Source organism: Cannabis sativa, chromosome 9 (genome assembly GCF_029168945.1).
Source record: "Cannabis sativa cultivar Pink pepper isolate KNU-18-1 chromosome 9, ASM2916894v1, whole genome shotgun sequence".
Lineage (NCBI taxonomy): Eukaryota > Viridiplantae > Streptophyta > Magnoliopsida > Rosales > Cannabaceae > Cannabis > Cannabis sativa.
Genome location: NC_083609.1, coordinates 7,623,226 through 7,635,617, shown reverse-complemented (window position 1 = coordinate 7,635,617; position 12,392 = coordinate 7,623,226). Strand labels below are relative to the sequence as shown.

At 34.6% G+C, this 12,392-nt stretch overlaps 2 protein-coding genes and 1 long non-coding RNA gene across 3 annotated transcripts; all 3 read right to left on the bottom strand.

Moving 5' to 3' along the window:
* Positions 1-352: 352 nt before the first annotated feature.
* Positions 353-1,605, bottom strand: LOC115723054 (classical arabinogalactan protein 25). The gene has a single exon (XM_030652457.2). The coding sequence runs from the start codon at positions 958-960 to the stop codon at positions 511-513; it is 450 nt and encodes a 149-aa protein (XP_030508317.2). The 5' UTR covers positions 961-1,605; the 3' UTR covers positions 353-510.
* Positions 1,606-1,731: 126 nt separating this feature from the next.
* LOC115722822 (serine/threonine-protein kinase RUNKEL) lies at positions 1,732-8,469 on the bottom strand. The gene is made up of 11 exons (XM_030652156.2): positions 8,160-8,469; positions 7,953-8,042; positions 7,807-7,859; positions 7,562-7,637; positions 6,965-7,026; positions 6,806-6,884; positions 6,636-6,695; positions 4,868-6,529; positions 3,732-4,598; positions 2,120-3,248; positions 1,732-2,036 (listed from the first exon to the last, which is right to left on the bottom strand). Exons 1-10 carry the CDS (start codon positions 8,205-8,207, stop codon positions 2,130-2,132), a joined length of 4,116 nt encoding a protein of 1,371 aa, XP_030508016.2. The 5' UTR covers positions 8,208-8,469; the 3' UTR covers positions 1,732-2,036; positions 2,120-2,129.
* A 1,723-nt stretch (positions 8,470-10,192) lies between these two features.
* On the bottom strand, positions 10,193-11,718 carry LOC133030860 (uncharacterized). Its single transcript, XR_009684398.1, has 3 exons — positions 11,019-11,718; positions 10,574-10,868; positions 10,193-10,479 (listed from the first exon to the last, which is right to left on the bottom strand). It is a non-coding gene; the product is annotated as an uncharacterized LOC133030860 (long non-coding RNA).
* Between the last annotated feature and the right edge of the window lie 674 nt (positions 11,719-12,392).

Sequence of the window (12,392 nt, the reverse complement as noted above, 5' to 3'; positions counted from 1 at the left end):
AAAGATTGTGAAAGTGTTAGGGTTGGTGGCAAAGATGCTTGACAGTGAAAACAAGACAAAAACAGGTCACCTAAAAGATCATTTGATTAATGTCAAAAAAAGAAAAGAAAAGAAAAATTATTGATTGCTCTTCATGTGGGTGGACTATTTTAACCTAATTAATGGTCATTTTGGTGTGTGTCACATGGTACTATATTTTGAGTTTTTCATATAATATGCCTAATTAAAGACCCTTGTTCCAACTCATGTGACATTCAAAATTAAGGCAATAGAAGATTAAATAGTCACAAGAAGAACGCCCATTACCGCTAAAAAGACATTTCTTTAAATGCTATTCCCAATAAAAGATGTATGTTTTTGAAGTAGAAAGAAAATTAATACTAAATCACATAATATATGCTCTTTTCATTACAAAGGAGAGGCACTAAATTAATTACATATACATAATATTATTTATTATTTTAGACTAATGAAAAGAATGAAAAACATTGAAGATGAAATAGAAAAAATTCACATCCAAAGGAGTTGCATAAAGCCATACACATATGCTGCAAAGCCTGCAAAAGCAACCAAGTTTGGAGGCCAAGCTAAGGTAGTAGCTGCTGTTGCTTTAGAAACCGGCATTGGTCCAAATGGCGAAAAGGCAGGGCCGGCTGCGGTGGCGGCTAATTCATCGGGATTTGGAGGGCTTGGATTGGAGGGAATGGTTGGAACAGATGAGACTGTTGGAGTAGGCAAAACTCCACCAGGGGAAGGCAGAAGTGGGGTGATATCTGGGGATAGTTGTTGGAATGAAGGAGGTTGATTTGAGGAGAATGAAGAAGGAGAAGGAACAAGTGTTGAGGGTTGAGTATTGAGCTGAGAAGAATAAGAGATTGAGAATATGGACATGAGAATGATTAGTACTAAATGGAACCAAAAAGATGAGGCCATTCTAATGATGATGATGATCAAGATCATCAATTATCAGGGCTTTAGTGGAGAATGAATGAGTGAGTGAGTGAGTGTTGCCTATAGAATATGAATATTTATGTGAGAGGGATTTGAGTGTAGTAGTGTGTGGAGCTTTTTGGTTGAAGCTATGATTTGAGGCTTTTAAAAAGGGAATGACTACATACTCTACGTGGGGTCAAGTACCACGTGGCAATAGGAGATTGGAAGATGATGAGAAAACACAGGTTGGCAAAGCATGTTAACAAGAGAGAGATGGTAGAAAATATTTTTTAAAATGATTTGTTTAGTGGGGGGATTAATTTTCTTTTTTGGCCCGTTGATTTTGGCGTCTTCTGATAATCCGGAATCAAAGGAGGTCCTATTGAATTAAATTTAAAATTATTAATAATGATGGAGAAAAAGGGAAATCATTGAAAAGTTTGGGAGTTTAATTATGAGAAGATAGGTTCACACTTCACAAGCCTAACAATAAAAGTGCTGAATTATTTAGAGCCGTGATTCTACAAAATTCAATATTAAAAAATAGACCTTGTACAATACGAAATAAAGTGCCTTGAAATGCATATTGTTGTCATTATCAACAATCATTATTATCATTATAGGACTTTGGACACTTAAGTCTCTTAACCATAATAAAGTTTAATCAAATTGATAGGTATTTGCTAAGTGAAACCAGCTTACATGATTAGAAATTAGATAGTAGTATTCTAAAAATAAAAAATTGATATTGGGGCTAATGAAACACTCCACCAAGCTAGAAAGAAAAACATCCAATTATTGCAACTGAGTAAACACATCACTCACAATTTCTTCTGAATTATATAGTATCTGCCCTATTAATATGGAAATAATTGAGATAGGTACATAGCGGAGAAGGGTTCTATTTATCAAAATTCTTAGAAGTTCACTTGCATTAAAATGGTTATACAAAGGTATACAAAGAAGAAAAAGAGAGCCCTCAAGATGAGGTTGGTGATCTTGCAATACAACGCAGAAAGAATTTGACTCACCCAAATGTGTAAAGTCATTGATCTCTCTAATGTGGGGGACTCAGATAGCATGACTTTCTTTCATGCTCAGTGCTGCAAATCAATGAAAAGAGCTATTAAAAAACATTTTTTAATTTCGGTCGAGAAATGATGGAAGGAAATAAGATAGTACAAACCTCCAGGATTTCAAATGCAACGAGGCAGGCGCTGCAACTCCATGGCAACATCTGAAGCTGCAGTAATTAAAGCAGGAATTCCTGAACTCTTGAGCTCAGAAAGAATAGTTTCTATCTTTGAAATCTCTGGTATGGATATAGACAGTATCATTGCTTGTGAGATATACTGCTTACAAGCATAACCAAGAGAATGTAGCATTCTCTGCACCAGTAATTGAGAACTGCCCCTACTACTACTCCATGACTCAAGGATCACAAGGACCTTTTGTAGATTAGTTAATAAACCAGCAGTGGCTTCTCTTGGAGCTGACTTGAGCAGCAAGATCAAACATTCAGAAGCTATATCTGCCAAATTTGATCCATGATGTCCACACAACTCCAGCAAGACCGAAACATTGCTTCCAAAATCTGCAATATCTCTAATACCATACTGATCATCAACTGCACTGATTGCCTGAGCAGTACTGTCACCTAAGAGAGCAGCCTCTTCAGTGTAGTTGAAGTCTTTCCTACTCGTGACTGCCCGAAGAAGAAAAGCCTTGCAGAGGCCAAGTGTTGGTTCTAGGAAATCTTCCATGTCCTTAGCGTAGACAAACTCCAGAAGATTACCAATCCTCCTTGCTACCTTTAAGTCAGAAAGTAACTTGGATTCCATTTCGGGAGCAGAAGCTAGAGCCAGACAAAGCTTGACATTACTATCATTTGCGCTTGAGAGATCGCCAAGCAAAAACTCAAAGCATTGTGAAACCGTCTTAAGATGTAGAATGTCCGGAATTTTTATGATATTGAACTCTATGAGCATCACAAGAAGCTTTTGTGCATACATGGGGATGGGATCTTCATCCTCAATAAGAGAGGGATAGAGGGGAAGGAAATGCTTGCTGGAAATGAGCTCCAAATCCTTTGACCTATGCTCCACAAAATTTTCATTTAATAGATTAATCATAACATCAAACAAAATTTTCAGACACAAAAATCTGGCATCACCATCCTTGTTGCCTTTATATAGAACAGCCAAACTAGGAAGGATTTCACGAATAAAAATGTCAGGGCTTTCAACAATTACAGGTGACTCCTCTGAGACAGATTCAAGTATCCTGAGGAGGGATATTTGGAAGTCATCCCGACCCTGCAACTCAAATGGAAAGATATGCAAAGTCAGTGTACTAATATCAATCACATCCAAAATCTTTATATTGTTTGAAGATATAATTGTGCTAGCAAAGATGTGCTGTTTCAAAAATAAATAAATAAGAAATCAGATTACTATTTGGGTCGTGGTAAGAAGTCGAGCATACAAATCATGCGTAAAGTTTAAAATCCAGAATGAATGCTCTCATTTTGAAATATGAATGAGTTTCAACTTCAAAGCTACTGTTGAATATTCTAGTAATAACTTGTTAATTTATATCCACGTGGCTAGTTTCTTCGGAGTTAAATAGTGTGAAAAACTTGAGAGGGTTTGTTATGTTTTTTTAGTTAATTGCATATACTTGAAAACGAGGCATGTCCAGAATACATGAATAAGTATAACATGGTCTACTACTGAAAATGCACAAGTACTTAAAACTAATGAAACTGCGTTAATTGCTCTGTTACTTCAGCAACCTACCTGAAATGGAGACTCAGCAAGTTTAATTAGATTTGCCAGCTGCTGCAGCACCTGAGGATTAACTACCTTGCGCTTGAAAGATGAGCTTCCCAGTAAATGAAGAACCACAGGAAGTAACTGTATATTATTCTTTGAAGTAGCTCGACTGGAAAGGTTACCTGTGTGACCATGGCGTCTCCCCCCCATAATTTGTTGAATTTCTCCAGTTATGATATCCAATAACCCAGAAATAGTAGAAGCAACGACATTTATGAAAGCTTCCAAGCACTGCTGCACGTATCTATCCTTTTCTTTTGCCAATCTATCCACCACAGAAAGTAGTCTTGCATTGCAAAAGAATTGTGGCAGCCACCTCCTGCCATTCTTACAAAGGAGAGCTACAAAAACAAGTGCTTTTCCCTTCAAAACTTCACTCCCTTGTTCAATAAGAGACAGAAGACCTGGCACAAGATTCTTATCCTCAGCCAATGGTAAAAGATATCTGCCATTTGTAAACATTTGACTTCCATTCATGGCTGTATTTAAGAGGTTCAAACCAATTTGCTGCTCCCGTAGACTACCCTTGATAAGGGCCGTTGCCATGTCCTTAAAAGAAAGCTTTTCTACAACTGATTGAATGCTTTGAGGGCTGAAACAAACAAGGCGGACCAGACATGACCCTGCAGTAAGCCTCACACTCTCCTGTTTTCCAACAGCCCTGTATATATAGCACAAGTTATTTATCACATCTTGGCTGTTGAAACGAGACACCCAGTATGCTCCTTGACTAAAAACGTTTTCTATTGTCCTCAATGCATAGAGTTGAGTCATATCATCCTCTCCTTTCCGCAGAATTGATGAAACCAATGAAATTAGTGAATTTGGGACCTGCACAAAAAAAAGTAAGGCTAAGAAAAAAACATAAAAGATAGGAAATAAACCATCCAACAGCCAGAATCATCCCCAAAACAACATAATTAATTTAAGACTTCAAATTATGAATAAAAATGTAATAAAAGGTCGAGCTACATAAAATGCGAACTGGGTTTTGAACAGTGAGAATGAAAATATAACTTGTACACAGAATACCAATCAAGTTATCATGATCAGGTGTGCTAACTATGTGATATATGATTGCAAAAAATTTGGACGCTTACCTGCCAGCCAGATGAGGGCCTATTGTCTTTCGATGGAGATTCTAAGGGACATTTTTCTTTCGTGTGCTCATTTTGGGTGGATATATAGAATAGCAGCTCCCCTAATGCAGCCATAGAAAATCTCCTAACTTTTTCATGTTTATCTCTTAGTCCATCTGTTAGTGAACCTAAAATTCCAGAATTTGCTAAACTGTCTTCAATAAAAGTGGAATGTCGAATCAGTAAACCAATCAATGAAGCAAGTTGGATACGCAAGGCCGATACTTTGGACAGCCGGAGCATTTTAACAAGCATGAGCATTATTGGGCCATTGGTCAAGAGATTGGCTGCATCAGCATTAGAGCTCAACATCTCAAGGTATCTGATCACATTCTGTTTCTCCATAATGCTATTATTTCCATGCAGAATGGCTACGATCTTACTATTGAATGCATCAAGAGACTCCTTAGATATCTTTACAAACTCAGATGTTTGCAAAGCCTCAAAGGGAAGTGAGGGAAGCACCTCGAGCACTTTGTCAGACTTCCTACTGGGCATTACAGGTCTCACTGAAAGATCTGATGGATGCCAAAGAGCCTGTGAAAGCTTATCAGATGACTTTGTTGAATCAGACTCGAGAACTGATCCTGCTGCTTCTCTAATCCTCTGGTTTTTAAGTTGAGGACTATAACTGGGCAGGGGGGTTGCTGCCACTTCAATGTGATCTTGAGAGGATTCATGTTCCAATGTTCTTGGTTCCTCTGTGGTAGACACATCACCCACATGTCTGGTATCTGATTGTTGCGTGTTTTCAATCTCTTCAACTTTTCCTTGATACTGATTCTCATTAGTCAACTTATCTTCAGGTGTACAAGCTTGGTTGTCAGTTCCATCAACTTCATCCTGTCCATCATCTTCAGTGTTCTCATTAAAATCAAGTTCCATATCAGTGTTCTCGATTTTGACTTCAGAATCATTTTCAGTAGTAGTACACATGGGTCTGCGGTAATTTTCCTTCTCATTCTCCCTCTGTAAATTTGATTTTGCTATTCTTGAGAGTCTTAAAAGGTTCACACCCCTAGCAGCACCAGAATTAATTTTTGGTTTCTCTTCAAGAACTCTACCAGCACCCTTTGGTTGAATTCTACGACTACCTGGTGTATTCTTAACAGGTGTCTCAGAACCTTTTGATGCCAAAATAGAATTCTCATCTTGCTTGACAGCACCTTTAACATTTCTTTCGCGAGATTTAGGAGGAGTTCTATTTTGGTGAGGTTTATTATCACCATTACGCTCTGTGAGAGATGGCTTCTCAGATAGTTCTATCATGTTATCAAAAGCAGGCTGAGATGGCAGTGGCACTGGAGTTAACTTGCTTCTCCAGAATGCATGTCCACAAAGCTCTGGCCACTGTATTCTTTCAGCTGGATCTTTAACCAGTAAAGAATTGATTAGATTGACAAAAGGACGACTAGGAGAACCTGGTAAAGGTGGAGTTGGGTCTGAGAGGATAGATTTTACTAGTTGAGTAAATTCTCTTCCAACAAAAGGAGGTCTACCAGTATAGCACTCATACAATACACAGCCAAGAGCCCAAAAATCAGAAGCATATGAATGAACTCCTCCATCTTCAAATAACTCAGGGGCCATATAAGAAGGTGTTCCACGTTTTGCTTGTGGCAACTGAATATAAGCATTATGATGAAAGCTCCAGTCAATAATATTTATGCATTATGGAAATAAAGGATTTAGATTCAATGATTGAAATATAATGTCTTTAATGACCTACCGAAGAAGAAGGAACTTTTGATATTTCATTCAGTCTTCTAGCCAAGCCAAAATCACATAGCTGCATTGAACAAAAATAAAAGCTGCTGGTTAATAGCCTAAGCAAAAACATTCCAAAAAAAAAACCACACAACAATAACCACCACATGACAAAAGATACTGTGTTAGTACCTTTGTCCTCCCATTCTCGTCCATTAGGATGTTTGAAGGTTTCAAATCACAATAAATAGTTCCCTTGGAATGCAAATACCTTAACATATTGAGAGATCAAAAAGAGTTAAATATATGCACAATTCCAGTAAGAGATGTTTCGTGTCTAAAATATCTTACTGCAAGGCTTTCACAAGGTCATGAGCAAAATCATGAATTGAGTTCTCAGGTAGCTGACCATCCTGCAATCCATCCACAAAAGTTTTAATCATATAATTCTGAAATGTGGCTTCGTCCATTGCTATAAAAGTCATGACTTCACTAACACACACCTATCTAAAATTTTGCACCCCCAATATTCATTAATGACCTCAAATTTAACTGAGCAAGGTCCATAAACTAAGACTAGACAATGCCAATCTAACAAAGATACACAATATACATTGTCACATAATTTTTACGAATCATTATTCCAAGAACAAGCTGGTCATAACAAACATATTAAAATCCATAAGGCTTAAGGGGGTAAGACACCACTCCACTTCAATATACTTCTACAACTTTCTTTTTTAGGATTTCACAAACAAGAAAGCCCATACTTTTTTCTATCTTCTTCTTTCTACAAAAAAACTCAATCAGCAACAGGTTGCTATTGAGCTCTTCCTTCTACATATACATACACAACACACTTTTTTATCTGATTTGAAGTAAATAAACAAAAAACGAGGAAGAATAATACAATCCTAACGCACCCAAAAGTACATTAAGCTTAACTACCTGCTGTAATAAGGCTCTAAGATCTCCTCCAACACAGTACTCCAAAACCAGCCACAAGTGAGCAGAAGTTTCATACCTGGATAAAGAAAATTGAAGAAGAGGGCACAAACAAGTTCCAATTGACATAATCCAGTGGTTAATCCCGATAATACGTCCCATACAGAAGAATATGTATTAATATATATATATATATAGACACAAAATTGACAATTCCCATAGCAAGGCAACGTAAAACAAGAACTCACCAAGAATAAAACTTCAGAACATTTTGGTGGTCTAGGGAATGAAGAATTCTGACCTGAAAGTAGTAAACAAAACCCAGAATGATTATCATTAAAACAATCAAAAACCAAGAAAATAAATCTGTACGAAATGACCAGTAGCAGCTTACTTCTTGAAGAACCTTGTTCTTCTGCGATTTATCGACACTTTTAATGGCGTAATACTCAATGGTCTTCTTCTTCCTCCCTTTATACACAGTCTACCAACAAACAATTCAAATACAATCAAAGACACATTCAACTGAACCATCATTCAACCAAATTGATTATCGAAATTTCAAAAAATCTGAGAGAGAAAAGGGAAAGGGCATTGTTACCGAGCATTTTCCATGTCCGATGGCTTCGTAAACGTGGTAGTGATTCATTGAAAGACTCAACCGAGACACAAGGACGAGAGAATCTAGTGAGAGAGAAATTTAGAGAGAGAATCTAGTGAGAGAAAATGAAGAGATTTGAAAATGGATTTTTTTTTTTTTTTTTTTGAAGTCAAAGAAAAAAGAAAAGAGAGGAAGTGAACTGTGTGAGTGTGTGAGCGGGAACGGGAAGATGAATTGAAATCAAACGGGGAATTGGAATATGCTTTTCCGAGTTTATGTTTGGCACTGTATCCAAACGGAGAATTGAAATCAAACGGGGAATTGGATTATGCTTTTCCGAGTTTATGTTTAGCATTTTTTCCTTAAATTTTAACATGTACTAAATTGTGCAGATTGTTAGATTTAAAGGCTTTTGTCTAATTTTAGTAAAAAAATTCTAACATGGATGAAAGTTCAGGGACATGATTTAGTACGTCTAAAAGTTTGAGGGGCATGATTTGGTAGATATTAAAGTCTGACGAGCATGGTTTAGTACATAAACAATCACTGAAACAGTAAAATTGAATGAAATTAGACAAAAGTCCTTAATCTAACAATCTCAATAGTTAAGGGAAAATTTTTAACAACCAAAAAAGTTCGGGAGCAATGGGGCATGATTTGGTACATGTCAAAGTTTGGGAGGAAAATTCCTAATTAGTCAATTTATAATATCTAACTAAATTTGAAATTTCTTACTCTTGTTCAAAAAAAAAATTCTTAGGTGATGTTTAGTTTGGTAATGTTAATAGTAATGTAATAGAATAAAAATAGTAATGGGAATTTATTAACTTGTTTGGTTTGTTATTGGAATAAATGATAAATTGACAAAATTATCCCCTACTTTAATTTTTATATTTATATAAAAAAGGATATTAAAGTCATTTTAATTTTATCTTATTTAGTCTTTTATAATGTAATCCTCATTACATAGCTTTTCTAATGTAACGGAAATTCTCTTATATAATGTAATTATGATTACAATGTAATCTCATTACATCATTTTTAAAAGCAAAGCAAATAATTTGATTCTATTACATTCTCGTTACAACAAACCAAACATGTCATTATTATTCTCAAGCTAAAGTAAACTTTTGACATGTTACTTTTCAAAACAAAAAAAAATGGAGAAATTAAAAAATATTCCTTTTCTTATACTTTAATCAAATTTACATCTAAATAAAATTTAATTTAAATATACTTATTTTTATGAGTATTGTACCAAAATTATCCTCTCACACTCACATAATTACGATATAATTTCAAACATAGTAGATTTAGTTCTTTGTAGATGGATGTATAAGTTTGTGGAAAAGTTGGGATACAATTTTATTTAAGGAAAAATTATGTTTTTATTATATTTTAATTAAAATTACGTGGACCACTAAAAACACGTGATGTGTACATTAGTATACACTTCAGCTGTCCATCATGACACTTAATTGAGATTTTAGGACGGGGAGGTAAATAACACAACAAAAGTGAGGTTTAGATAATTTTGCCTCCAAAAAATTAATTTTTGTGGTTAAGTATTAAAAAACATAAAATTCAGGTGGTTTTGCCACTAATATTCCTACTTAAAATTATAACATAGCTATGAGGTATATATTAGTAGTGACCCCCAAGAAACAAAAGTCATTCTATTCTCATCTTCTCCCATCAAGAGAGGAAACTAAAGAACATTAAGTTTTGTATTATTGGAAGATCATTACTCGAAATCACCACGAAAGTCATCTCTATCAATGGATTAAAGTACGCTTTTGTTATTCATGTTCTTATTCTTTTTGAATCAATACATGTATTATTTAGATTTATATTTATACACTTATAATAACTACATATGTTTATTTATAGAATCAAATCTTGTTATTGCATATTTTATGAGTGATAAATAATTCCAACATACCTTACCATTGATTCTAATTACTTATTAGTATACATGTTGTTGTTACAGATTCACTTATTTACCCTTAAGTTGAATAACACCACTCATAGGGTTTGACAAATATACCCTTACATCAGATACAACAAATATCAAGACAGTTACAAAGACAGTTACAACTAAAAACAGTTACAAATATCACTAGGGCTCTGCCCTAGATCAGATCACAGAACAGTATATAAAAGGAGGTGCTTTTCTCAGATACAACAAGCAATAATATACAGAGCAAAATAAGAGATACAACAAAAAGTAAATAGTCACAGCCAGAGAGAACAAGAGATTCAACAACAGAGAAAATGAGAGCCTTTTGGCTGTGAGTTGTCATCTCCATGTGAGCTCCTCCTAGAGTGTTCATGTAAAAGAAAAGAGAGTTTTGTTAGTATCAAAAGTGAGAAAAACAGAGAGAAATATAAAGTTGTAAATCAAAGATTGTAACCTATTTTGAGATGAATGGATTCAAGCTTTGAGGGCTTGACGGAGAAGTAGCCGGTTGTTTGGGCGAACTCCGAGATCAAAGTTTTGGTGTCATCTTCTTAATCACTGTTTGCATTCTCTCATCTCACTCTTATTACTTTTCTGGTATTTGTATTTGTGTATGTGTTCATGTTCTTGAGTTTTCGGGTTTGATATGTTTTGGCCGAAAGTTAAAGGGGATTTTTGGGGGTTCGGTTTTGAGTGAGTAAAACATTGAGTGAGTGAGTTTTTTGGGTTGTTGTTGTCTCGGTTTGTAGCTGCAAAGAAAGGAAAGAAAATATTAGAATAACCCATAAAACTCTTGCTGCCATTAAAATAGAAAAGAAGAAGCTTTAAGAAATCAAAACCCTAGAAACCATAGAACAACCCTTGCTGTAAGAAGAAGAAGAAAGGATAGAAAACCTTACCATTTTATTTCTGCCATTTGAAGAGAAAAGGAGAAGCTTGAAGAAACCCTAGGTTCGGTTGAAAAGAAGGAGAAGATAAGAGAACACATTAGAACCCTATAACCCTAGCTTCCATTTGTGTTGAAGAGAAGAAGAAGAGAAGGAAAAATTATACAAACCCTAACCCTAGGTTTTTTTCCTTGCTGCTGCCGTAGAGAGAAAGAGAGAAAAGATATTTGAAAGAGTTTGATTTTTGAAATAAAGTGATGGCTGCCGAAGCTTTAGTTTAGGGTTAGAGAAGATATCATATATATATATATATATTAGGGTTTGTATTGTCTTCTATTGGGCTGGGTTTCTATTTGGGCCGAACCATTATTGTGGAAAAGTGAGTCTCATTTGACTCCTTCTTTATTGCTTTGACTGAATATATATCAAAGAAAGGGTGTTGATTGGAGAGAGAAACTTTGTTTCTCTTTGGATTGATCAGTGAGAACCGAACCATTGATTGGTTCTTTTGATATTGTACATAAAAGCTTGATATTGATTTCTTGTTGGGCTGTTATCTTTGGGCTGAAACAAAGTTTGCAAAATGTGTTAGATATAAAATTACCAATTTTATTTTGTGGACACATAATATAAAAGTAAAATTAGAAAAATACCAATTTGCATATAACATTAATTTTGCTTCTTAAAGTGTGTTGGTTAGAACAAATAATTTCCAACACATGTCATTAAAGTATTATAATGTCACTCTAGCGGAATGACTTCTTCATCATTTTAGTGGAATAACTATTATATTTTATGAAAAAATGAAAGATCATTTTAATGTAATATGAGAAAAAATTTAATAATTTTTATACATTTTAAATTTAATTCCATTCTATTCTTATTTTTATTCTCATTCATGTTCGTATGTTTTTATTATGTCCTTAGTAGATTTAAAACCTTAACTCCATCATAGAGTTGATAATTTGATGAAAACTATAATTAGTATGATCCTATAAAAAAAATTAAAACAAAAATGAGTTACTTAATTAAACAATTTTTTTAGGTGTAGTTTAGTTTTTTACTTTCTTTTATAAATATCACTTAAATTTTTTGTCATTGTTCTGTCACTTAAATAAAAAATAATAAAAAAAAAATACTAAACTAAACTGTGGAATAATAAAATTCTTGAGTGCCATAAAGTGATGTGGTGGAGTATTCTCTCAAATGTGCTACCTATTTGTGAGTTATTGGGGCATTAGATTGATATTGAATATACTTCTTTCTTGTAGGAGTGGACATTCGATCTAATTTAATATTTTTTTTTCTCATCAGATCCAATCTAATTAATAACTGGATTTGAAAAATTATCATCCGATCCAATCTAATTATACCTCAAAATCCAAT